The 26,784-nt window shown below is 38.6% G+C and overlaps 1 protein-coding gene across 1 annotated transcript in view; it reads right to left on the reverse strand.

Annotated features, from left to right (window-relative positions):
• The window catches only part of SNTB2 (syntrophin beta 2), a 110,098-nt gene that overhangs the window by 25,888 nt on the left and 57,426 nt on the right, over positions 1-26,784 (reverse strand). The window contains exons 3-4 of the mRNA XM_081806427.1: positions 22,026-22,236; positions 9,302-9,444 (exon numbers count right to left, since the gene is read on the reverse strand). Coding sequence (XP_081662553.1) covers positions 9,302-9,444; positions 22,026-22,236 — 354 coding nt within the window. The remainder of the gene's footprint in view (positions 1-9,301; positions 9,445-22,025; positions 22,237-26,784) is intronic.

The raw sequence follows: 26,784 nt of genomic DNA on the forward strand, positions 1-26,784 counted from the left end.
TTGACAAGCTGATCTTAACATCCATGTGAAAATGCAAGGGACTCACAATCACTGAAATCATTTTGAAAAACAACAAAGTTGGAGGATTCACACTTAAAACTTACCACAAAGGTATAAAATTGAGAGCCCAGAAAAAAACCCTCACAGTTATGATCAATTGATTTTTGCCAAGAGAGTTTAATGGAGAAAGAATAGTCTTTTTATTTTTTTTATTTTTTTATTTTTTTAAAGATTTTATTTATTTATTTGACAGAGAGAGAGGCAGCGAGAGAGGGAACACAAGCAAGGGGAGTGTGAGAGGGAGAAGCAGGCTTCCCGCCAAGCAGGGAGCCTGATGCGGAGCTCGATCCCAGGACTCTGGGATCACGACCTGAGCCGAAGGCAGACGCTTAACGACTGAGCCACCCAGGCACCCAAGAATAGTCTTTTTAACAAATGGTACTGTGATAACTGAATATTCCCAAGCAAAAGAATAATATTTGATCACTACTCCACACTATACAAAAATTGACTCTTTATGGATAAAAGAATGAGTGTGAGAGCTAAAACTATACAACTTTTTTAAAAAATATTTTTTATTTATTTATTTGACACAGAGAGAGAGAGAGAGAGCACAAGCAGGGGAAGTGGCAGGCTTCCCGCTGAGCAGGGAGCCCGATGCAGGGCTCAATCCCAGGACCCTGGGATCATGACCTGAGCCAAAGGCAGCCGCTTAACTGACTGAGCCACCCAGGCGCCCCTTAAAACTATAAAACTTTTAGAAGAGCACACAGGAGTAAATTTTTGTGACCTTGGATTAGGGAAAGCCTTCTTAGATATAAAACAAAAATGCAAGAGAAGACTGATAAATTGGACTTCATCAAAATTAAAAACTTCTGTGCTTCCAATGACACTGTCAAGAAAGTGAAAAGACAACTCACAGAACAGGAAAAATATTTGCAAATCATATATTTGATAAGGTATTTGTCTATAGAATATATAAAGAACTCTTACAATTCAATAATAAAAAGGCAACCCAATTAGAGGATCAAGGATTTGAATAGATACTGCTCCAAAGAAAATACACAAATGGCCAGTAAGTACATGAAAAGATGCTCAACATCATTAGCTATTAGGGAAATAAAACTTAAAACCATGAGGATGTGGGGGTGCCTGGGTGGCTCAGTCAGTTAGGTGTCTGCCTTCAGCTCAGGTCATGATCCCAGGGGTCCTGGGATCGAGCCCCATGTCAGGCTCCCTGCTCCGCGGGAAGCCTGCTTCTCCCTCTCCCTCTGCTGTGCCCCCTGCCTATGCTCTCCTGCTCTATCTCTGTCAAATAAATAAATAAAATCTTTAAAAAAAATAAAGTTAAAAAAACAAACAAATATGAGGATGGAGAGAAAATGGAAAACTCACACCGGGCTGGTGAGAATTTCAAATGATATAGTGCCTATATTAAACAGTCTGGTACTTTCTCAAAAAAATGTTAAACATAGAGCTCCATATGATCCAGCAATCTATTCCTAGCTATATATGCCCCCAAACCAACATATGTTCACATACAAACTTGTATATGAATATTACAGCAGCATTATTTGTAAGAGTCAAAAAGTGTAAATAAGCCAAATGGCCATCAACTGATAAATGTGGTATATCCATACAATGGAAGATTATTCAGCCATAAAAAGAAATGAAACTGAGACACATGCTACAATATGGATCAACCTTGAAAACAGTATGCTATGGGAAAGAAACCAGACGTAAAAGGCTACATATGATTCCATTTATATGAAATGTCCAGAACAGGCAAATCTATAGAGACAGAATTAGATTCCTGGTTCCTAAGGGCTGGTGGAGGGGAAAACGAGAAGTGACTGCCAATGGGTAAGGATTTCCTTTTTAGGGTGATGAAAGTGTCCTAATATTGATTATAGTGATGGTCACACAACTCTGGGAACATACTAAAAACCATTAAATACTATACTTTGAATGGGTGAATTGTATGGTATATGAGTCATCTCAGTAAAGCTGCTAAAAAAATAACAGCAAAGGGGTGCCTGGATGGCTCAGTCAGTTGAGCACTGGACTCTCGATTTTGGCTCAGGTCATGATCTCAGGGTTGTGGGACTGAGCCCCGCGCTGGGCTCCGTGCTCCGCTGGGAGTCTGCTTGTCTCTCTCTCCCTCTGTCCCTCCCCCATGCTCTCTCTTGCTCTTTAAATTAATAAATCTTCAAAAAAAAAGAACACAGGAGATAGAATTCATCAATCTTTTATTAAGCTAGATATAGAGAGATCAGCAAAAAATACAAAACAATGCCACTCTTCACATTAATTTTTTCTTGTTTGGGAAAATATTATTTTAATACAAATAAGTTATTAATATTGAGACACGATAGGTTTTTTTACTTTTATTTTTAAATTAATATTTTTTAAATTTCTCAGTTTTAATTTCTAATTATAGTAAATATCAATCAGTATAACCCAGATAAGGAAAAGCAATTTTGTGTTTTCATTAATTTTTAAGAATATATAAAGGTCCTCAGACCAGAAAGTTGGCAGACGACTAGTTTAGTGCTTTTCAACTGGCTATACATTTGAATCATCTGGATAAGTTTTTATTAATAAGAATAAGATTGCCTGGGCCCCACCCTAGACCAGTTAAATCTGAATTTTTGAGGATCTGAGCCAGACATAAGTAATTTTTTAAAGCTATGCACCAGGTAATTCTAGTGCATATACAGGGTTGAGAACTAATGTGATTAACTTGGCTAAACCAGTTGGTAGATTAGAAGAAATTACCTTTTTCTTGAAAGACACACTGTTGCCTTTTAACTGAACCAATAGTTGCTTTCTGACAACTAAAGGAAATGTAAAGGAGCATCCATTTGCCCTTAGAAGTCCTTTTGCTCGGTATGCCTGGGTGGCTCAGTCGGTTAAGCATCTGCCTCTGGCTCAGGTCATGATCCCAGGGTCCTGGGATGGAGCCCCACATCTGGCTCCTTGCTCAGTGGGGAGCCTGCTTCTCCCTCTCCTCCTCTGCTGCTCCCCCCTGCTTGTGCATTCTGACAAATAAATAAAATCTTAAAAAATAAAAAAGTCCTTTTGCTCAAATTACCATTAGAGGAGTGAAGGATGGAACCAGCAAATTTTTTAGAAAAATATTATATGGCCTACAACGAAGCTAAGAACAAGCCTTTTTTTTTTTTTTTTTTTAAGAACAAGCCATTTTATTTATTGCTCTTTAAGGTACAATCCTCATCCAAATTTTCAAAAGTCCTATATGAAAAACATTGTCTGAGAGTGATTTTTTAAAAAGATTTTATTTATTTGAGAGAAAGAGAGTGAGTGAGAGGGAACACAAGGGGGGGTGGGGGGGATGGGGGGAGAGGCAGAGGGAGAAGCAAACTCCCCTCTGAGCCCAGGATGCTGGGATCATGACCTGAGCCAAAGGCAAACGCTGAATCTTAACCTTAACCGACTGAGCCACACAGGCACCCAACAGTGCTGTTTTTTAAACTGCTGCTTCTACACTGGAGCTCCTTGGGCGGTTTCTTGTGCTGTCTCTTTAAAGGGTGGGGACTCAGCTTCCTAACGCCCTTGGGGCTCTCCAGAGCTGAGCCCACTGATTTTTACAATTTTAGGCTTTAAGTCCCACTGGCTGTAAGAACTCAGGAAATTCAGCCCCTCTCCCTTTCAAAGGCAAATGTTACGGGGATTTGTCTTCCCTGTGCAGGCTTCCTGATGTGATAGTCTGTTTCTTGCCCTGTGGCTGCGCCTGTAACTAAAGGCATTAAAAAATTAATGTGAAGAGTGGCATTGTTTTGCATTTTTTGCTAATCTCTATATATCCAGCTTAATAATAACTAGCTTTCCCGACCATGTCTCTGCCCTTCCTACCCTCTTCAATGCAATCTCTTCTCTGCCTTTAGTTGTGTTTGTTCTGCCAGCCTTTGGGAGTTTTCTGGATTATTTATGCTGATGTATTATCCAGTTGTATGTTTCTGTGGGATGAGGTGAGCTTAGGGTCCTTCTACGCCACCATCTTCCCAGCCTCTCTCCACAAGTTGTTTTTTCAAGTAAAAAATGGTGGTCCACAAAAAATCACAGCTAGTTCAACTAGCAAGTCAACCACACATGTGTTTTTGAGACAACCATCATACTTCAGTATGCAGCCGAAGTGCTTTTTTGAGTACTTCCCACCTCATCTTATAGAATATTAAGAAGATGAGTACTCAAGGGTTAAGATGAAATAAAACTAAGTTTTTACTGCTCCAACAAAGACATTTTGAGGTGAAAGTGGCATCCCCACCCCCACCACCCCCCGCAAGTCCATACAGTTTGGTATGGAATCAACTACCTTGATTCATGCTAAGGCACCAGCAATTTTACCAACCCTCAGTACAAATGTCAACAGGGAAAAAGCAAGTAACATCTTAGTATTACTAAGAAAATAGTTTGGAACTCAAAGACCCCCTGAAGAGGGGATCCTCAGAGGTCCATGAAGTGTGCTTTGAGAACTGCCTCACTCAGCTGATTCCTATAGAACCAACATGCCAATTAAACATGAGTTATCTCAGCAAGAGTTAAGTTTCAAAATTATTCCCCATATGATCCAAGTAAGGCAGCATGGGCAAAGTGACAGGGTGGATTCTACCATATTCAGTTTGATTGCTAATCCCATGTCAGACATTAAAAAATATAAAGTCTGGGAGAATTTTTCCTACAGGTTTTGATTATGAAATATTTGGCAAAGGAAATCTAATTCAAACCAGGTGCTGGACTCTTGCTGAGCAGCAGTCGGTTAGAACACACTGCCAAAAGGACCCCTTTAGTGGGGAGGCCAGATGAGCTCATGCAAAGGCGTTTTTAGCAGCTTTTGCCCCCTAAATCCCATAAGCACAACACCACTCAATTTTCCACATTGTAAAGTAGCCACACTTTCTTTGGATCTTTTTCTCTTCCAAAGAAAGTTTATAGGAAAAGACTACAAAATGCACATCCTGCAAAATTCATAGCACCTTTAAAACCAATGGGTTTTTCTACCTGTATCATGTATCTGGCCTTAATCTTAAGAAATATGTAAAATAAAAATTTAAAAAATCAAATAAAAATCTTCTTCATTTATCACATATTTTACTCAAATTCCTCACCAGCGTGAAAATACCAACTATTAAGTGTACACACACACATATCTTGGTTTCTAAGAATCTGTAAATGTGCAAACCAATAAAAGATGTTAATTTATATTACCCTAACAACATTCTTTGATTTTCAAACTACAATTAACTCTTATTTTATTAGGGGCTACCTACTTTTGTGGATAATCAAAGTCCTTGATTTCTTTTCCTTCCCTATGTGTTTATACTATCTTCTTTTTTTCTTTGTCTCATCTACTCATAAGAATATGTTCCAAAGTATTAGAAGTAGAATTAATGAAAGTGAATACACAGCCCTTTCTCATTACTCATAAATCTCAACTCCTCTCTTTCCCCCACACCAAAAAGACATAAACATACCACTTTTTGGCCTTGCTGCTCTCTGTGACATACCTCCTGGTCTGGTTCCATCCTTTGGTTTCTCCCCGTGGCCAAACTCTACCCGCTACGGGAGGCAAAGGATGATTAAGCCCCATTTAGTTCTATCTTGCAGTGACTTCAACCAATTCCATCTCGCTGACATGGCCACATGGAAAAAATAAACCTCTCATCTGCCTGTCATCTTTGCTCCTAATCTACGGGTACTTCCTGAACAAGGAGTAAAGAATCCTTGCTGCAACATGAATTAAACTTATTAAGAAACAACATGTTCAGAGAGCTACAGGCTCCACCCATTTAATTTATGGCCAAGTTCAATTTGCATGTCTAGGTTGGTCCAAATAATACATTTGAATTCCTCACATTTAACATGAAACTTTCACTATTTATAAAAACTATTGGGTAGAGCCTAAGCTCCTCTTTTAACAATGGCCAAATCAATCCAATTATTTTTTACATAGAATTCCTCTTTGACAGATTTTCACTAAATAATAAATAATAATAATTATAATTAAAGCAGCTAACACTTACTTATGCACTTACAATGTGTCAGGTACCATTGTAGCATTTTACAAGTATTAACTCATCTGATACTCACACCCACCCTATCTCATTAGGATTCTCTAAACGAATTAAAATTGTACAGCAAAGAAAGACTAAGTAACATGCTGCGAATTACCTACTATAAGTGGCAAAATAGGGACTCAAATGCAGTCTATTAAGGATTGGTCTTAGTTTCTTCTATTAGATATTTGGGGTTTTTTGGGGGCGGGGATGTTTTAATTAAAACAGCTTTATTGAGATACAATTAGTGGATTTTAACATACTCAGAATTGTACAACCATCACCACATTCAATTTTAGCACACTTTCATTACCCCAAAAAGAAGTCCTATACTCATTTGTCATCACTGTCTATTTTTGTCACAATCCTTGGCAATGACCAACCTACTTTCTATTTCTATAGATTTGCCTATTCTGGACATTTGAAATAAACTAAATCATATAACATGTGGTCTTTTGTGTCTGGCTACTTTCACTTAGTATGTTTTCAAGGTTCATCCATGTTGCAGAGTATATCAGAACACATTCTTTTTTTTTTTTTTAAAGATTTTATTTATTTATTTGACAGAGAGAGAGATAGAGCAGGAACACAAGCAGAGGGAGTGGGAGAGGGAGAAGCAGGCTTCCCGCTGAGCAGGGAGCCTGATGCGGGGCTGGATCCCAGGACCCTGGGATCATGACCCGAGCCGAAGGCAGACGCTTAACGACTGAGCCACCCAGTCTCCCTCTTTTTTTTTTTTTTTAAAGTAAGCTCCATGCCCAGCAAGGAGCCCAACATGGGGCTTGAGCTCATGACCCTGAGATCAAGACCTGAGCTGAGATCAACAGTCAGATGCTTAACCAGTGAGCCACCCAGGTGTTCCTCATGTAAAAGTTTTTGTGTGGACATAGTTTTCATTTCTTTTGGGTATACAACCTAGGAGTGGAATTGCTAGGTCGTATGGTGACTCTATGTCTAGCCTTGTGAGGAACTGCCAGACTGTTTTCCACATGCACCATTTTACATTCCCATCAGCAGTGTAGGAGGGTTCCATTTTCTCCATTTCCTAGTCTACACTTGTTATTATCTGTCTTTTTAATTATAGCCATCCTTGTGGGTGGGAAGTGGTATCTCATCAATTTGCATTTCCTTCATGGCTAATTATGTTGAGCATCTTTTCATGTTGCTTATTGGCCATTTGTATATCTTCTTTAGACAAATGTTTTTCAAGATCCTTTCCCCATTTTTTAATTGGGTAATTTACTTTTTTATTATTGAGTTGTAACAGTTCTTTATATTTTCTAGATACCAGTCCCAAATTAGATAAATGATTTGCAAATATTTTCTCCTATTCTGTGGGTTGTCTTTTCACTTTCTTGATGGTGACATTTGAAGCATAAAAGTTTTTAATTTTAATGAAGTTCAATTTATTTATTTATTTTCTTGTTGCTTGTGCTTTTGGTGACCTATCCAAGAAGGTCTGCCTAAGCTAAGGTCACAAAGATATACTCCTGTATTTTCTCCTAAGAGTTTTATAGTTTCAGCTCTTAAATCTTATTTATATCTTTTCCTTATTTGCAAATTAATGCCACACTGATAGTAGACACAGAACCATCCTATTTCCTTCTTTAGTACCAAAGTGCTTTGGTGGTCTAGGCCCCGTCTAGTCATGGCCAGAAATTATTTGTTTATAGGATTCTACTTTCTAGTATTGAACAAAGGCTCATCTATGGGATGTCACCGATTTCTGCTCCATTTCTCCAGTGACACACAATTAAGGAAACGTCTAAGGATAAAGCTACCCTCCTTGCATTCTATGATCATATCTAGAGTATAAGCTTCTTCCATAAAATTTAAACTTAAGAGATCTCTTTTGTCATATTCATAAACTCTAAATCTTTGGGAAATACAAATTTAATTGTTGTAATTACAACTACTGAGGTATGTCATGTTTTCATAGGATTCCTGTCATGCTCCCAATGTACGTATGACTGAGAAACTATAATTTAAGTAATAGAATTGAACTCAATTAAAATTTATTGAGGGCCCACTATATGCAAAGCATTATGGGAGTGCTGAGATGACTAAGTCATAGTTCTTGACCTCAAAGAGGTTATAATTTAGTGGGGATTAAAAAAAAAAATCCAGAGGGGGGAAAAAACCCAAACCAAACCGGAGAACTGATGATTAAATTCAGTCTTTCTGCAGAACGCTTATATCCTCAAGGAATTAATTAATTCTTAGGCTCAACAAATCCTTTATTTCTATTGTGATCTAGGTGCTCCAGCTCTAAATTACAGAGAAATTCCTAAAAGCTATGTGAAAACTGTATTTTATAAAAAGAATGATATATGTAAGAGAACTTGGAAAGTTGAAGGAAATCCTATATAACGTGAAAGTCTTCCTGTAATTTAAAGAATACTCTTCCTCAAATGACTCTTTGCCAACTCAAAGCAGGAACCCCCATCACCATTCCTACCTCCACCACACCGTTCCCTGGAGGACATACCAGATGGATCCATCATGTAGCTTTTTTTACTACCAAATACTTTTCTGTGGAGCTCCTTTTTTAATGTATAGTTTTTGAGTTACTTCAAAACCTGATTATTTTTTTAAGCTCAAATAATGCTAAATGTGAATATGTTTTCTAGTTTCAGACTAGTTTCTAGTTACCTCTTAAGACATCTTGGCCCCCAAATCTGTATATCTCTATTCTTTTCCCTTCCAACTTTCCACATCTGGCATGCTAGAAACTTCCTGTTGTTTCAGGTCAAATCGATGTTTATTTGCTGGCATCATAATTATGTGCTCTTATACTAGAAAGAGAATTGAAGAATATTTTGGCTGAGTTGTGTGGTTTATCCACAGTACCACATTCTGGTTTAAGTGATTTCATCACTCAGTCAAAAGGCTACCCCAGGTTCAGTGGTTTTCTAGTCACAGTCAATAAAGCAAAGGAAAAAAAAACCCTACTATTTATCTTCATGACTAAGCAAGACTTGAAGCGAACAGTTATAGGAAGCTGTTTCAACAACTTAAAAAATGCTAATGACAGAAAACGTTTACTGAGCTGGGAGCTGCAAAATAATCAATAAGGTTGTGAAAGGAAAAGTTTTTGTCTCAACCATCTATATCTGCTACTTAAATGCTATTTTAGGTACCTAAGACAATAGAATTCACTTTAAAATTTTTTGGTAGAGTTAGGAGTAGGATAGCTATTTTATTTTTTTTGTCTTTAGACTTACCTTGTGGCAACAAGAGGGTAGCTATGACACGGTGATGCCCAGGCATCCCTTGTCCATGGCATACAGTCATAAAGCAGTAAATCCTTCTCAGTCACAGCCATGAGGACAGGTCTCCATTGTTGTCTTCCACCATCTAGTTTTGCCTGTTACAATGGTAAAATCCAGAAAGCAGAGCTAACTATAATGATATGTATCTGTAAAAGTCCCTTCAGCGATGGTCTAACGTGGGTCTCCATTTTGTTCCCTGAACCTAACAGGCTTGAAGAACAGGAAACATCCCATCAGGTTCCTTTCCACTGGCTGGGATTCTCCAACGGGAGGTGTGAGGTGGTCTGTGTAAGCTGGAAAAGCTCTCTCTGAGTGAGAGACATTATCTAGTGATAGGACTCTGTTTTTAGAGTTCCCCATTAACTTTAGGAAGTTTCTGTTTCTGTTTCAAATGTACCATTGCATTTACCTGCATAAAGTTCAGTTACCTCTGTGAGGATTAAAAAATGTAGGAAAACAACCACTATTTATCCATATTGTCAAGAATCCAAAGCCAAAAAGCAAAAGACTATGCTGAACAAAATCCCTGGTTTATCAAAACATTTCCCCCCATGAAATGACAGACAGGGAATGCTTAACAATAGCGTTATTTTTACACAGATCCTAAAACAAAAACAAAAAAACACAGATGCTTCAGGGGCGCCTGGGTGGCTTAGTCGTTAAGCGTCTGCCTTCCGCTCAGGTCACGGTCCCAGGGTCCTGGGATGGAGCCCCACATTAGGCTCCCTGCTCGGCGGGAAGCCTACTTCTCCCTCTCCCACTCCCCCTACTTGTGTTCCCTCTCTCACTGTGTCTCTGTCACATAAATAAGTAAAATCATTAAAAAAAAAAAAAAACACAGATGCTTCAGCTATCACTGATGGCTTCAAGGAGAAATCAAAATGATGAATCACTTGTCTCTTATAGAGTTGTCTTTAAAGCTACTTCTTATTTTCTCTTCCTTAATGACTTCTGAAGGTCATTTGGACATGTCAGAGCCCCTTAAGAATGTATCTATAATCTGAAAAGTGGCCTGAGTGGTTCGGTTCTGTGTTATAACATCTACTACTAGAACTTTCCCCTCATAGTTAGAGCCACAAACTGACTCCAGGAGTTGGAAATGAATTCTAGCCAGTGAAGTGACCCATGTTCTTGCGTATGCTGAAAGCACAAAATATACGACCCTACTCTGGGATTCCAGCAACGTATTGTAGAAATAATTTTACTTTTCTTATCAGTGAACCCAAGTTTTCTAAGATTCTATATTTAGTCTCTGGGTAACTCTATAATACCCGGAGGGAAAATATCAGTTCCAAAGAGGTTCTCTTGGATTCTTACATTTTTGGGTCACAGAAAACCCAAAGGGATTTCTAAGTCTTTGTCTCTGAGATTGTTATGAATAATATTTCTAAAGGGAAGATATGGTAGTCTTCCCTTATCCACAGTTTTGCTGTTCATGATTTCAGTAACCCACAGTCAACCGTAGTCCTGAAGCAGATGATCCTCCTGCTGACGTGTGGTCAGAAGGTCAACTGTAGCCTAATGCTGTCACATTGCCTGAGCCATTCACCTCACTTCATCTCACATCATCATAAAAATCACTAATATAGCACAATAAGATATTTGAAAGAGAAAGTGACCACATTTATATAATGTTTATTACAGTAAATTGTTATAATTGTTCTATTTTATTGTTAGCCGTTGTTACTGTTGTTAATCTCTTACTGTGCCTGATTTATAAATTAAATTTTATCGCATGTATGTATGAGTAGGAAAAAACAGTATATATAACATTCGGTACTATCTGTGGTTTCAGGCATCAACTGGGGGTCTTGAAACATATCCTCCATGCATAAGGGGACTACTATAATGTAAAATCTATCTTCCCAAGAGGTTAAAATGGCAATCTGACTTGTTTTTTCTTTTCTTAAAGATAGGGAGAGAGGGAGGAGGGGGAGGGGAAAGATAGAGGGAATGGGAGAGAGAGAATCCTAAGCAGGCTCCATGCCCAGCTTGGAGCCCAATGCAGGGCTCAGTCTCACAACCCTGAGATCATGAAATGAGCCAAAATCAAGAGTCAGATGCTTAACTGACTGAGCCACCCAGGCGCCGAGGCAATCTGACTTTTTAAAATTTATTTTTCCCCTAAGTTATAAGAGATTTTGAAGGCTAGATCAGAGTATATGCATTTGGAAAACCTAAATTAAATGTATTTCTTCCCAAAGAAGATATTTTAGGCAATAAAGGAAAACTGCTAATACCAAGAGAAGCAATATCTAATTTCAAGATAGAGAACTTTTTTTTCAACTAACAATTTTTTTTTAAGATTTTATTTATTTATTTGAGAGAGAGAGACACAGCGAGAGAGGGAACACAAGCAGGGGGAGTGGGAGAGGGAGAAGCAGGCTTCCCACTGAGCAGGGAGCCCGATGCGGGGCTCGATCCCAGGACCCTGGGATCATGACCTGAGCCAAAGGCAGATGCTTCACTAACTGAGCCACCCAGGTGCCCCTCAACTAACAATTTTTAAAAGCGTTTATTCTTCGGCCCTTTTGAGTCTTTAGTTTTTAGAGAATTTCTTTCCCCTCTTCTATTTACCATTGCTGGAAAATGAAATGTCAATTTAAGTCATTCTGTTTGTGTATTTGCCTTAAGTTATAAGGATACTCTTTGCTTTCAGTGGAGTCAAAATGTTGCCTGCTATATATAGCATGTATTTTTGGTTGTGCTATCAGTATAGCTTTGGGGCTCCACTATTAAGGCTCTGGCCAGGGAAAGAAGGGCACTAATGTTAGGGTTCTGGTTGGCTTGTGTTTCAACACCCACACATGCACACACCTGGCCAAACAACAGCCTTGTCCAAATTTTACTTTTTAATAAATAGAGTTGAATAACACTAAAGATGAAAAACTACTGATAATTACTATTCATTCCCTAAATCCTAATCCTATAAATCAGGTGATATTCTGTTATTTTGTTATTTTGAGAGAAAACAGAGAGCAAAAACTAAATAAGCCATTCTGCTAATGCTGATTTAGTGTATATGTTCCTAATTTGAGTATTTACACATTTGGAGAATTTCAAGGAACAAATTAGGAACTGTTGAAACAGAGTTTTCTTTAGCTGTCTTGGCTTTTCTAATCAATATTCAACTGCCTAAAAATACTGGTTTTATAGGTAATATATGTTGCCCCATTTGGAGAACTTAAAGAAAATTCTCTTTAAAGAATATAACCAACTAAAAAGTAAACTATCAGTTACGTAAAAATCAGTATCAGTGAAGAGACAGAAGTCCATGTGCAGAGAAGAGATTATCTATTGTTTACCAAATATCTGTAGTGTAGGTTTTCCCTGTTTTAAGCAAACTCAATTTTTAACAATGTGAAAAAACAAAAAAGATAAATTAAGGAGAGATCATTTAAAGTTAAATAAATGATCCTTCCTAAATTTATCTCTGCAAAATGACTATCTTTTTTTTTTTCTTTTTTAGAGAAAGAGAGAGAGAGAGAGAGAGAGAAAGCATGAGCTTGAGCATGGGGAGAAGGGCAGAAAGAGAATCCTAAACAGGCTCCACACCAAGTGCGGAGTCCAACACCCAACGCCTGACGCGAGCTAATCCCAGGACCCTGAAATCATGACCTGAGCCAAATGAGCCACCCAGGTGCCCCACAACTATCTTTTCTAAGTATAACTGAAACAACTTCATTTATATGGAAGATTTTCAGTAAATACACCTCATGCCAAAAGAAATGCTTACCTATAGTGAACAGATTATATAATCTATCATTATTTTGACCACTTTCATACTCAAAGAATGAAATAATCTTATAGTTAGAAAAAGCTTTGGCATTTACTGAATTCAACCTTTATCAAATACATAAGCTCATTATAATACCTCTGAGAAATGTATCCAGTCTTGCTTGAACACCTTATTCCAACAGTGGCATCTGATTTGGATAACCCAAACAACTACTTCAAAAAAGTAAAAATCGGGCACCTGGGTGGCTCAGTTGGTTAAGTGACTGCCTTGGGCTCGGGTCGTGATCCTGGAGTCTCGGGATCGAGTCCCACATCAGGCTCCCTGCTCAGCACGGAGTCTGCTTCTCCCTCTGACCCTCCTCCCTCTCATGCTCTCTGTCTCTCATTCTCTCTCTCGCAAATAAATAAAATCTTAAAAAAATAAAATAAAAAAAATTTTAAAAAGTAAAAATCAAGATTATTTTAGAAATAGTACATTGAGGGACACCTGGGTGGCTCAGTCAGTTAAGCGTCCGCCTTCGGCTCAGGTCATGATCCCAGGGTCCTGGGATCGAGTCCTGCATCAGGCTCCTTGCTCAGGGGGGAGCCTGTTTCTCCCTCTGCCTGCTCTGACTGCCGCTCTCCCTGCTTGTGGTCTCTCTCTCTGACAAATAAATAAATAAAATCTTTAAAAAAAAAATAGAAATAGTACGCTGAATTAGTTCAGTAGTTCTACTTTTTAAAGAGATTAAACTTTTTTACTTTGTATTATTTCCCAACTCTGAGCTTGTGTTCTTGGACAATATTTTAAAATTAGTGATTTGTTTGCTTGCTTTTTGTATGCATATAGATATACACAAAAAAATTACTGAGCATCTACTATATACATGGCATTAGGCTAAGTTCTCTGGGGGCAATAAAGATTTGGGAAAAAATGTGCTCCCGTCTTGCAAGAGCTCAAAATTGACTGGAGGAAACACCACATAAATATGGCCCATCACATATTGTGATGAATTGGTGGCTTTGTTTTTCTCCTTTCTACTTGTCTTTATGTAGCATAAACAAAACTAATTTCACTTTAAAAGTTTAACAACTCTCATATATTGCTGGTGGGAATCTAAATTAGTTCAACCCTGATGGAAGGCAATTTGGCAATATTTATCAAAATTACAAATGCAGGGCGCCTGGGTGGCTCAGTTGGTTAAGCGACTGCCTTCGGCTCAGGTCATGATCCTGGAGTCCCGGGATCGAGTCCCGCATCGGTCTCCCTGCTCGGCAGGGAGTCTGCTTCTCCCTCTGACCCTCCTCCCTCTCATGCTGTCTCTCATTCTCGCTCTCAAATAAATAAAATCTTTAAAAAAAAAAAATTACAAATGCATATGCCCTTGTGGTTCTTTAAAAATATGTCCACAAATTCTTTACTACTCTTCCCTTTAAGAGGTGGAGCCCTTGGTGTAGAGTGGACTTAGTAACTTGCTGCTGATGAAAATACAATAGAAGAGACTAGATCATAAAAGGCACTGAGGCTTCCAGCTTGTTCTTTCTCTCAGATCACTTACTCTGGGGAAAACCAGTAGCCATGTCTTAAGGACACTTAGGCAGCCCTGTACCAAGGTCTGCATGGCAAGAAACTGAGGCCTCCTGCTGACAGTGAATGAATCATGCTGGAAGTGGATGGCCCAACCTCAGTCAAGCCCTCCAACGACTGCCCCCTGGCACACAGCTTGACTGCAACTTCACGAGGGGTCCCAAGCCTGAACCATCCAGCTACATCACTGCCGTATTTCTGATCTTCAGAAACTATGTGAGATAAATATTTGTTACTTTAAGGCCACTAAGTTTTGGAGTCATTTGTCATATAGCAATAGATAACTAACACACCCTTGGACCCAGCACTTCTGGGGACTTATCCTCCAAGTACAGAAATATCTCCTACTCTCTAAACTCTCAATATCCAAATATAGTAACTGCTACATCAGTTACATTTTGATAAATCCCTTACTAACCAAAGTTTTAGTGCTCACCCCCAGAAACTTAAGAAACAAATATATTGAGATAATATGGGTTCCCTTGTTATCTGATCTATCTGAACTTGGAAACCAAAGAGTTTGGATAGTACACGTGTGGAAGAACAAATTACAAGGTTATTCACTGTACCATCCTTTATAAGGGCAAAAGATTATAACAGCAAAACTGGGAGGAGTGCGTATTTAATTGTGGCCACACAATGGAAACCCATACAGTTGTAAAAAAAAAAAAAATGCTCTCTCTGCATTAATATAGAAAGATCTCCAGAATATATTGTTTAATGAAAACAAGAGCAAGGTATAAAGTAGTATGCATAATATGCTGTCTTCTTTTATAAGAGAGAAAAAGAAGAATATGGGTTATTTGCTTTTATTTTCATAAAGAAACTCTCAAAAGATTTGCTAGAAAGGAGTGAAAGTGATTACCTCTCTGGGGAAAAGGAGTGGGAACTGGGTGGATGGGGGACAGAAAGGAGAGTAAGATTTTTCACCAACTAACTTTTTTTTTTTAAGATTTGTTTATTTGACACAGAGAAAGAGCACAAGCAGAGGGAGCGGCAGGCAGAGGGAGAAGCAAGCTCCCCACTGAGCAGGGAGCCCGATGTGGGGCTCAATCCCAGGACCCTGGGATCATGACCTGAGCTGAAGGCACACACTTAACCAACTAAGCCACCCAGATGTCCCACCTATTAACTTTTTATTCTGACCTGTGAACCACATGAATGAATATATTACCTTTTATTTTTTATTTTTATTTTTTTAAAGATTTTATTTATTTATTTGACAGAGAGAGACACAGCGAGAGAGGGAACACAAGCGGGGGGAGTGGGAGAGGGAAAAGCAGGCTCCCTGTGGAGCAGGGAGCCCGATGCGGGGCTCGATCCCAGGACCCTGAGATCATGACCTGAGCTGAAGGCAGACGCTTAACGACTGAGCGCCCCGAATGTATTACCTTTTAAAATCATGAAGATTTCTGGGGCGCCTGGGTGGCTCAGTTGGTTAAGCGACTGCCTTCGGCTCAGGTCATGATCCTGGAGTCCCGGGATTGAGTCCCACATCGGGCTCCCCGCTCAGCGGGGGGTCTGCTTCTCCCTCTGACCCTCCTCCCTCTCATGCTCTCTGTCTCTCATTCTCTCTCTCTCAAATAAATAAATAAAATCTTTAAAAAAAAAATAAATAAAATCATGAAGATTTCTAACATTGCTGAAAGCACAGGACAATTACCACTCAGTTGAGTTTCTCAAGCAGCATATAAAAATTTAGAAACAATGAATTTATACAACTCAACACCCAAAAAATAAATAATTGAACTAAAAACTGGACAGAAGGGGCGCCTGGGTGGCTCAGTCGTTAAGCTCAGGTCATGATCCCAGGGTCCTGGGATCGAGCCCCGCATCGGGCTCCCTCCTCCGCGGGAAGCCTGCTTCTCCCTCTCCCACTTCCCCTGCTTGTGTTCCTGCTTTCACTATCTCTCTCTGTGTCAAATAAATAAATAAAATCTTAAAAAAAATTTTTTTTAAATAAAAAAAATAAAAACTGGACAGAAGACATGAACAAACATTTCTACAAAGAAGACATCCAGATCGCCAATAGACACAAAAAGACACTCAACATCACTCATCACCAGGAAAATGCAAATCAAAACTACAATGATCTATCACCTCACACCTGTCAGAATGGCTACAATAAAAAAATACAAGAAACAACAGGTGTTGGCGAGGATGTGAAGAGAAAAGAACCCTCTTACACTGTTGGTGGGAATGCAAACTGGTGTAGTCACTGTGGAAAACAGGATGGAGCTTCCTCAAAAAATTAAAAATGGAACTACCCTAAAATCCAGTAATCAAACTACAGGGTATTTACCCAAAGAATACAAAAATACTAATTTGAAAGGATATATGCAACCCTTTGCTTATAGCAGCATTATTTACAATAGCTAAACTGTGAAAGCAGCCCAAGTGTCCATCGATAGATGATTGAATACAGAAGATGTGGTGTAGGGGTGCCTGACTGGCTCAGTCAGTGGAGCATGTGACTCCTGATCTCCGAGGGTTCTAAGTCTGAGCCCCATGTTGGGTGTAGAGATTACTTAAAAATAAAATCTTAAAAAAAAAAAAAGATATGGTATATACACACACACAATGGAATATGATTCAGCCATAAAAAGAATGAAATCTCGCCATTTGCAGCAACATGGATGGAACTGAAGTATAATGCTAAGTGAAATAAGTCAGTCAGAGAAAGACAAATACCATATGATTTCACTCATATGTGGAATATGTGGAATTTAAGAAATAAAACAAATGAACAAAGGAAAGAGGCAAACCAAGAAACAAACTGTTTTTCCTGAGGATAAAAAGTGCAATTTATTTTTTTAAGATTCTATTTTAATTCCAGTTAGTTAACATAGTGTTACATTAGTTTCAGGTGTAAAATATAATCATTCAACAATTCCATACATCACCTGGTGCTCATCACAAGTGCACTCCTTAATCCCCATCACCCACTCAACCCAGCCCTCCACCCATCTCCCCTCTGGTAACCATCAGTTTGTTCTCTATAGTTAAGAGTGTGTTTCTTGATTTGTTTCTGTCTCTCTTATATTTTCCCTTTGCTTGTTTGTTTTTTTGTTTGTTTGTTTGTTTTTTAAATTCTACATATGAGTGAAATCATATGGTATTTTTCTCTGAGTTATTTCACTTAGCATCTTACTGTCTAGCCCCATCCATACTGTTGCAAATATCAAGATGTCATTCTTTTTTATGGTTGAATAATATTCTGTTGTGTATATATACCACATCTTCTTTATCCATTCATCAGTCATTGGACACTTGGGCTGCTTTCGTATCTTGGCTCTTGTAAATAATGTTACAATAAACATAAGGGTGCATGTAACCTTTCAAATTAGTGTTCTTATATTCTTTGGGTAAATACCCAGTACTGTGATTGCTGGATCATAAGGTAGTTCTATTTTTAATTTTATGAGGAATCTACATACTATTTTCCACAGTGGTTGAACCAATTTGCATTCCCACCAATGGTGCACAAGGGTTTCTTTTTCTCCACATCCTCCCAACACGTGTTTCTTGTGTTTTTGGGGGCAGTTGAGCTGTATAAGTTCTTTATATATTTTGGCTAACCCTTTATTGAATATGTCATTTGCAAATATCTTCTCCCATTCAGCAGGCTGCCTTTTAGTTTTGTTGATTGTTTCTTTTGCTGTGCAGAAGTTTATTTTGATGAAGTCCCAATAATTTATTTTTGCTTTTATTTCCCTCTCCTCAGGAGACCTATCTAGAAAGATGTTACTACAGTTGATGTCAGAGAAATTACTGCCTGTGCTCTCTTTTAGGACTTTTATGGTTTCATGTCTCACATTTAGGTCTTTTTTTTTTAAAGATTTTTATTTATTTATTTGTCAGAGAGAGAGTGCACAAGCAGGGGGAGTGGCAGGCAGAGGGAGAAGCAGGCTCCCTGCTAAGCAGGGAGCCCGATGCAGGACTCCATCCCAGGACCCCGGGATCAATACCCAAGCTGAAGGCAGCCACTTAACCGACTGAGCCACCCAGGCGTCCCTCACATTCAGGTCTTTAATCAATTTTGAACTTATTTTTGTGTATGGTGCAAAAAAGTGGTCCAGTTTCATTCTTCTGCATATAGCTGTCCAGTTTTCCCAGCACCATTTGTTGTAGAGACATTCTTTTTCCCATTGGATATTCTTTCCTCCCTTGTTGAAGATTAATTGACCATATAATTGTGGGTTTACTTCTGGATTTTCTGTTCTGTTCCACTGATCTATTTTTGTGTCAGTACCATATTGTTTTGATTACTACAGCTTTGTAATACAACTTGAAGTCTAGAATTGTGACACCTCCAGCTTCCCCTTTCTTTCTCAAGATTGCTTTGGCTATCCAGAGTCTTTTGCAGTTCCACACGAATTTTAGTATTCTTTGTTCTAATTCTGTGAGAAATGCTGTTGGTATTTTGATAGGGATTGCATTAAATGTGTAGATTGTTTTGGGTAGTATAGACATTTTAATAGTAGTTGTTTTTCCAAGCCACGAGCATGGTATGTCTTTCTTTGTCATCTTCAATCTCTTTCATCAGTGTTTTATAGTTTTCTGAGTACAGGTCTTTCACCTCTTTAGTTAGGTTTATTCCTAGGTATCCTATTATTTTGGGTGCAATTGTAAATGGGATTTTTTTCTTAATTTCTCTTTCTGCTGCTTCATTTTTAGTGTATAGAAGTGCAGCAGATTTCTGCACACTGATTTTGTATCCTGTGGATTTTACTGAATTCACTTATGAGTTCTAGCAGTTTTTTGGTGGAGTCTTTTAGGTTTTCTATATAGAGTATCATGCCATCTGCAAATAGTGAAAGTTTTACTTCTTCCCCACCAATTCAGATCTCTTTTATTTCTTTCTGTTGTCTGATTGCTGTGGCTAGGATTTCTAGTACTATGTTAAATAAAAGTGATAAGAGTGGACATCCATTGAGTATGATGTTCCCTGTAGGTTTTTCATATCCAGCCTTTATTATGTTGAGATATATTCCCTCTAAACCTACTTTGTCGGGGATTTTATCATGAATGGATGTTATACATTATCAAATGCTTTTTCTGCATCTATTGAAATGATCATATGGTTCTCATCCTTTCTCTTACTGACGTAATGTACCACACTGATTGATTTGTGAATCAAAGCACACTTGTAGGGGCGCCTGGGTGGCTTAGTCGTTAAGCGTCTGCCTTCGGTTCAGGTCATGATCGCAGGGTCCTGGGATCGAGCCCCGCATCGGGCTCCCTGCTCGGCAGGAAGCCTGCTTCTCCCTCTCCCACTCCCCCTGCTTGTGTTCCCTCTCTCGCTGTGTCTCTCTCTGTCAAATAAATAAATAAAATCTTCAAAAAAAAAAAAAAAAGCACACTTGTAACCCAGGAATAAATCCCACTTGATTGAGATGAATGATTTTTTTTAATGTATTTTTGAATTTGGTTTGGTAGCATTTTTTTGAGAATTTTTCATCTATGCTCATCAGGGATATTGGCCTATAGTTCTCTTTTTTAGTGGTGTCTTTATCTGGTTTTGGTATCAGGGTAATGCTGGTCTCACAGAATGAATTTGGAAGTTTTCCTTACTTTTCTCTTTTTTGGAATAGTTTAAGAATAGTTATTAATTTTCCAAGAAACAGATTCTTAACTATTGAGAACAAACTGATAGTTATCAGAAAGGAGGTGGATGGGGGATGGGTGAAATAGGTGATGGGGTTTAAAGAGTAGGCTTACCATGATAAGCACTGAGTAAAGTACAGAATTGTTGAATCACCATATCGTACACCTGAAACTACTGTAACACTGTATGTTATCTATGCTGGAATTAAAATAAAAAACTTTGGGACGCCTGGGTGACTCAGATGGTTGGGCGTCTGCCTTCGGCTCGGGTCGTGATCCCAGGGTCCTGGGATTGAGCCCCACGTCGGGCTCTGTGCTCAGCGGGGAGCCTGCTTCTCCCTCTGCCTCTGCCTGCCTGTCTGCCTACTTGTGATCTCTCTCTCTCTCTCAAATAAAATCTTTAAAAATAAATAAATTAAAAAATAAAAAACTTAAAAAAAATTTAGAAACAATGATAAACATAACTAAAATACTAAAACTTTCAAAGTCATAAGTACTTATATACCATGATTCTCATTAGTTTCTTCTCTGCTTAGTTATCCTAATTGTGCTTCCTACAAATTATCATAGTGCTAATTCTGTGTTCTAATTTATTATAATTATTACTTGGAACATTTATAAAATTTCAGAGCCCAAAAGAAAATACAGATTAGTGGAGTCCAATGTTGGTCTCCACACAGTCTCCTGGTGAGTTACCAAACAAGACTGCAGACCCCACCACAGATCTATCAAATCAGAACTCTGCTGAGGTGCGGCATGGGGGGGGGTGGCCAGACCTCACAAACTCTAGTTAAAACAAAACAAAAACAAAAGAACAAAATATTCCTGGGCTGATACTGACACAATCCCTGCCCCCTTGGACACACATGAGGGAACTAGGATTCAAAGAGACGAAGGAACCTTTAAAAAGATCTAAGAGCAGTGGAAACTAGAACTACCACTTGAACACTCATCTTGGAACCCTTAGTCTAGTCTTCCTTTTTCAACTCCTGGTGCCCCAGCTGACAGTGAAGGACCCAAAAGAAAAAGGATGTACTATAACTTCATGTATACTCAAAGTTTCCCTTTTGTCAAAATGGGATTCAAACTAACTTGGATTAAGTTCTTCCTATCCTTTTACCAATGTCTACTTAGGTTTTGTTTCTCCTCTTTTCATTTTTCAGTGGTGGAAGACAACTGTACATTTGGCTGATGGCTTGTAAAATATTTTGCATATTTTATACTTTTCCCAGAACAGGAGAGTAAGCTTTCTGTCCCTGAAACTGGCAGTAGACTAGAACAGGGGTTGTGACACTATGACCTATGGGCCAAATGCAGCCCAGTACCTGTTTTTGTACATAAAGTTTTATTGAAACACTGCCACACCTCTCCATTTTCATACTGTCTACCACTGTTCTCTTGCTGCAACTGCACAGTCAAGGAGTTGTGACACTATCTGGCCCTTTGCAGAAAAAGTTTGCTGGTCCTGTTCTAAAATCATGAAAATTATTCTCTGTCATTAAGGACGGAGACGGTAGTAAGAATCTCTTTTTAGTTATGTTGTGTTGATGACTATCATGACAGTCAGTTCTTCTGGTGGAGGTGATAATTAGCAACAAATAACTAAATGGTAGGGAGGAGAAACACAAAACCAACAAACAAAAGATCTGCAAGCCAGATATCCAGGGCCTGACTGCATGATAAATATTATAAATACATGAAATGGGGGAACCACCTTGGCTCTGAATGGGGACCACTGAGACCTTGCCCTGCCTCTCAGCCTACCTGTTCTGCCAGCCAGGCAATGTGCTTGACCTCCTTGCTGCCTCCTGCCGTCCTGGTTGCACCAAGCATGGCATTGAGTTCAGCCAGTACCTGTGGGAGGAGAGCCATTATGTTGGTGTGGAGAGCTACGAACCAGGAGTGTGCTGTGGCTGTATCCTTGCAGCGTAGGATCAGCGTGTTCCTGCTATCAGGAGAATGGAGTTCTATCAATCTGTGCGGGAAAGAAAAAAAAAAGGTAAGCTAGATCAGAAGTCACCAAACCTGCCAGAGTGTAACATACATAACGGGAAATCCATTTTAGTTTTACATGCCAGAATAGAGATACGTTCTCTTAATTCCTTAGGGCCCAACTTCAGAGAAAACCACATATGGAAAGATAATCATCAGAAAGACTAACTGCTGGGTCTGCTGTTTCAGTGTGTTAATTTAATGATCTCAAATGAAGGAACCTATTGTATGGTCTATAGTAAAACACCTCACTTTGCTTTAATTTCCATGTCAAAAAAATGGAAAGCATGCTTGTTGAATGTCATAGGCACATTGTAAAGAAGGAACCGATATTTTTTTAAATACTTAGAAAATTCTGGTATAAGGTATTGCTAGGTAAATAAATCTGACTGCCAAAGAGTGAACTGAAATTTCCACCATGTGGAATAAAGAAAAAATAACTAAGAATATGATTCCTTATGAAAATCTAAAACTTGGTTTTTAGGGCCTGGGTAGCATTATCTAATTAAATCATCCACTCAGTCATAGTAGAAAAAGAGTTAAGAGATCTTCAGTCCTATGACTGTTATTTGTTAATGCTTAACTGAGAACAACCCAAACTTCAAAAGTCACCTTTAGGAATTTGCTAAATTTCTTTACAAGTACATTAAACAAATTTCTTAGAAAGCAATTTATTGGGTGCTCTTTTCTGTTTTGGTCAAAGTTTTTGCCAAGATGAGTTTAAAAAGTGAAACAAATAAATTAACATATATACACTTCTGTGTTCTACCAGTGAACATATGTATCTTTCAAAAAGGAAAAAAGATAAAGCTCTTAGAAGTGTTTTTCATGGTAGGCTAGAAAGTGACAAACTGCCACTGACCAGGTACAGATCTTTTTATTATTCATCTTTCTGAAGACAGTTTTTGCTGCCTTGAAGCAAGGTCATGAGATCCTGCACCACCTGTCGAAGATAAGCAGTTTACATGGATACTAGCATGCCTGCCTTGAAACTTGCGCCCCTCCCTCTTGCTACTTTTCTAAACCCTTTATGATTCCAAGTATTTCAATTTGCCATGTTTAGTACAGCAAATATTCACTGTCATTTCAACTCTGGTCAGTCTATCGTTTCTTAAGTAAACATTTATTGAGCACTTACTATGTGCCAGCCACAGTGAGACACTGACATTGGAGATACAGTGGTGAAAAAAATAGTCTTTACCTTCATTGGACCTGTTGTCCGATGGGGAAGGCAGAAATTTAACAATTAATATAATTACAGGTTATAAAAAGTGCTCGTATAAAGGACTGTGATAACTACTATGAAGTTCTTGTCTAAAGGAAGCAAGGTGGTAGGGGCAAAGCAAGACTGCAATGGAGGCCTCTCTATCTCTGAGGCACACTTACCCAGCTAGTGTCATGCTTTGAAACAGGTTATAAACACATCTATCTCATACTTATCAACTCACCTATCTAGTCACCTGCCCTCCCACTGAAATTAGTCACCTAGCTACCTGAAAGGCTAGCCACCAGTTTATCCATGTTTTATATGCCTTCAAAGTTCTAGGGCAATAGCCAAAAGGCCAAAAAATTCTAGAAAATAGCCACAACATAAAATAAGATCTGGGAACAGTCTTAAGCCCATAGAAAGCTCATATTAGTCAGAAAAAAATCTTTAGATAGTAAGTCATAAGCAATTTGAGCTATTTGCTTTTGTTTTGTTCTTCCATGCTGGGTGCGAAACCTGCTTAAGATTCTCTCTCTCTCTCTCTCTCCCTCTCTCCCCCCACAAAAAAGGTAAAAACCACCTAAATGTCCGCCGATGGAATGGATAACCAAATTGTGGTATTATACCAAGAATGGAATATTATGCAGCCTTAAAAAGGAAGGAAATTCTGGCACATGCTACAACATGAGTGAACCTTGAAGACATTATGCTAAGTGAAACAAGCCAGTCACTAAAGGAGAAATATTGTATGAGTCTGCTTATATGAAGTATCTAGAGTATTCAAACTCATAGAAACAAAAATTGAATGGTAGTTGCCAGGGGTTAGGAGGACAGGGGAATAGGGAGTTGTTGTTTAATGGGTATGGAGTTTTAGTTTTGCAAGATGAAAAATTTCTGGAGATTGTTGCACAAATATACTTAATACTACTTAACTATACACTTAAAAATCGTTAAGATGGTAAATTTTATGTTATGCATATTTTACCACAAATAAAAATTGTAATATAGATTAGAAATAATCTTATGGTGGGATGTAAGATGGATTACAGTAGAAAGAGATATGGCCTGGGGAAATTTAACTGGACCCAAGAAGGATGAAACTACAGAGAGCTTACCAGTGGGATAGACTCTTATGCAGGAGGAATTCCTCCATCCTAAAAGCCCAGCAAAAGTAGAAAGAGGAAGATAAACAAATAGCTTAATATTCATATTAACCTTTATTTAGTCCTCTGTGTTATTTTATCATATCTATTCTTTTTGATGTTATTTTTCACTATATCAATTGTTGCTGCCATGATCCTTAAGATACCTATTGGTTAAAAAATTGGTTATATTCTCTGGAAGAAAAACAGCTATTCATTTGTTATGGGAAGATTTAAAATGGTACATTACACTCAGTAACAATAAAATATCATGCTAAAAGACAGAATCATTTCTGTGCTAATTCTTTTAATGAGTTAATAATTGTATTATATAGAGCAACTGCTCAAATAATCATTAAAGTAGTGAAACTTATTATTTTTTTTTAAAGATTTTATTTATTTATTTGACAGAGAGAGACACAGTGAGAGAGGGAACGTAAGCAGGGGGAGTGGGGGAGGGAGAAGCAGGCTTCCCGCCGAGCAGGGAGCCCGATGTGGGACTCGATCCCAGGATCCTGGGATCATGACCTGAGCCGAAGGCAGACGCTTAATGACTGAGCCACCCAGGCGCCCAGTAGCGAAACTTATTTTAAAGTTACTTAATGATAAGTAGTTATCTATAAAATTCAAGGCTAGATTATTAGATAATGTGTGAAAGCAAGTTCTTGTTTATTTTATTTCTTATACTAATCTTAAGAAGAAAAAGTATTTCCAGTATTTCTAGAACTTCCTATGTAACACAGCAATTGAGCACACACATTTAGTCTACTCCTTCCTGAAATCCCACTAAAAACAGTTAAAGGGGATTTTTAAAAAATTTATATATATATATATTTTAAAGATTTTATTTATTTATTTGACAGAGAGAGCGAGAGCAGGAAAACAAGCAGGGGGAGTGGGAGAGGGAGAAGCAGACTCCTCACTGAGCAGGAAGCCCAATGCAGGGCTCGATCCCAGGACCCTGAGATCATGACCTGAGGCGAAGGCAGACGCTTAACGACTGAGCTACCCAGGCGCCCCTTAAAGGGGATTTTTGAAAAACTTAATGGATTTTTTCTTTTAGCAGTATTAGGTTTACATAAAAAAACTGAGTAAGAAGTACAGGGAACTACCAAAGACCCTTCCCTGCCTCTCTACAATACACCCTATTATTAACATCTTGCATTAGTGTGGTCCATTTGTTACTGCTGATGAGCCAGCCAATATTGATATAATATTATTTACTAAAATCCCAGGTCACTCTTTGTGTTGTATATTCTGAGTTTTGACAAATGTATGCCATATATCTACCATTACTATATTCCACAGAATCATAATTTCACTGCTCTAAAAATCCCCTGTGATCCACCTATTGATCCTCCATCACTCAGGCCCTGGCCCTGACTCCTAGCAACTACTAATCATTTTACTGTCTCCATGGAATCATATAGTATGTCACTTTCTCAGACTGGCTTCTTTCACTTAGCAATATGCATTTAAGGTTCCTCCATGTCTTTTGTGGCTTGGGAGCTCATTTCTTTTTCTTTTTCTTATAAAAAGATCTACGATTTATTATTTTTTTAATTTAAATTGAATTAATTAACCTATAATGTATTATTGGTTTATTTGACAGAGAGAGAGACAGCAAGAGAGGGAACACAAGCAGGGAGAGTGTGAGAGGGAGAAGCACGCTTCCCGCCGAGCAGTAAGCCGTGCAGGGCACGATCCCAGGACCCCGGGATCATGACCTAAGCTGAAGGCAGATGCTTAACGACTGAGCCACCCAGGCGCCCCATGTATTATTGGTTTAAGAGGTCAGGTCTGTGATTCATCAGTCTTATATAATACCCAGTGGTCATTACCACACATACCCTCCCCAGTGTCCATCACCCATTTACCTCATCCTTCCACCCCCCTCCCCTCCAGCAACCCTCAGTTTGTTTCCTATGAGTAAGAGTCTCTTATGGTTTGTCTCCCTCTCTGGTTTCATCTTGTTTCATTTTTTCCTCTCTTCCCCTATGATCCTCTGCCTTGTTTCTTAAATTCCACATATCAGTAAGATCATACGATAATTGTCTTTTTCAGATTGACTTATTTCGCTTAGCATAATACCCTCTAGTTCCATCCACGTTGTTGCAAATGGCAAGATTTCAGTTTTTGATGGCTGCGTAATATTCCAGTGTGTGTGTGTGTGTGTGTGTGT

Source organism: Leptonychotes weddellii, chromosome 16 (genome assembly GCF_054177405.1).
Source record: "Leptonychotes weddellii isolate Sample4059 chromosome 16, ASM5417740v2, whole genome shotgun sequence".
In the NCBI taxonomy this organism is placed as follows: Eukaryota; Metazoa; Chordata; class Mammalia; order Carnivora; family Phocidae; genus Leptonychotes; species Leptonychotes weddellii.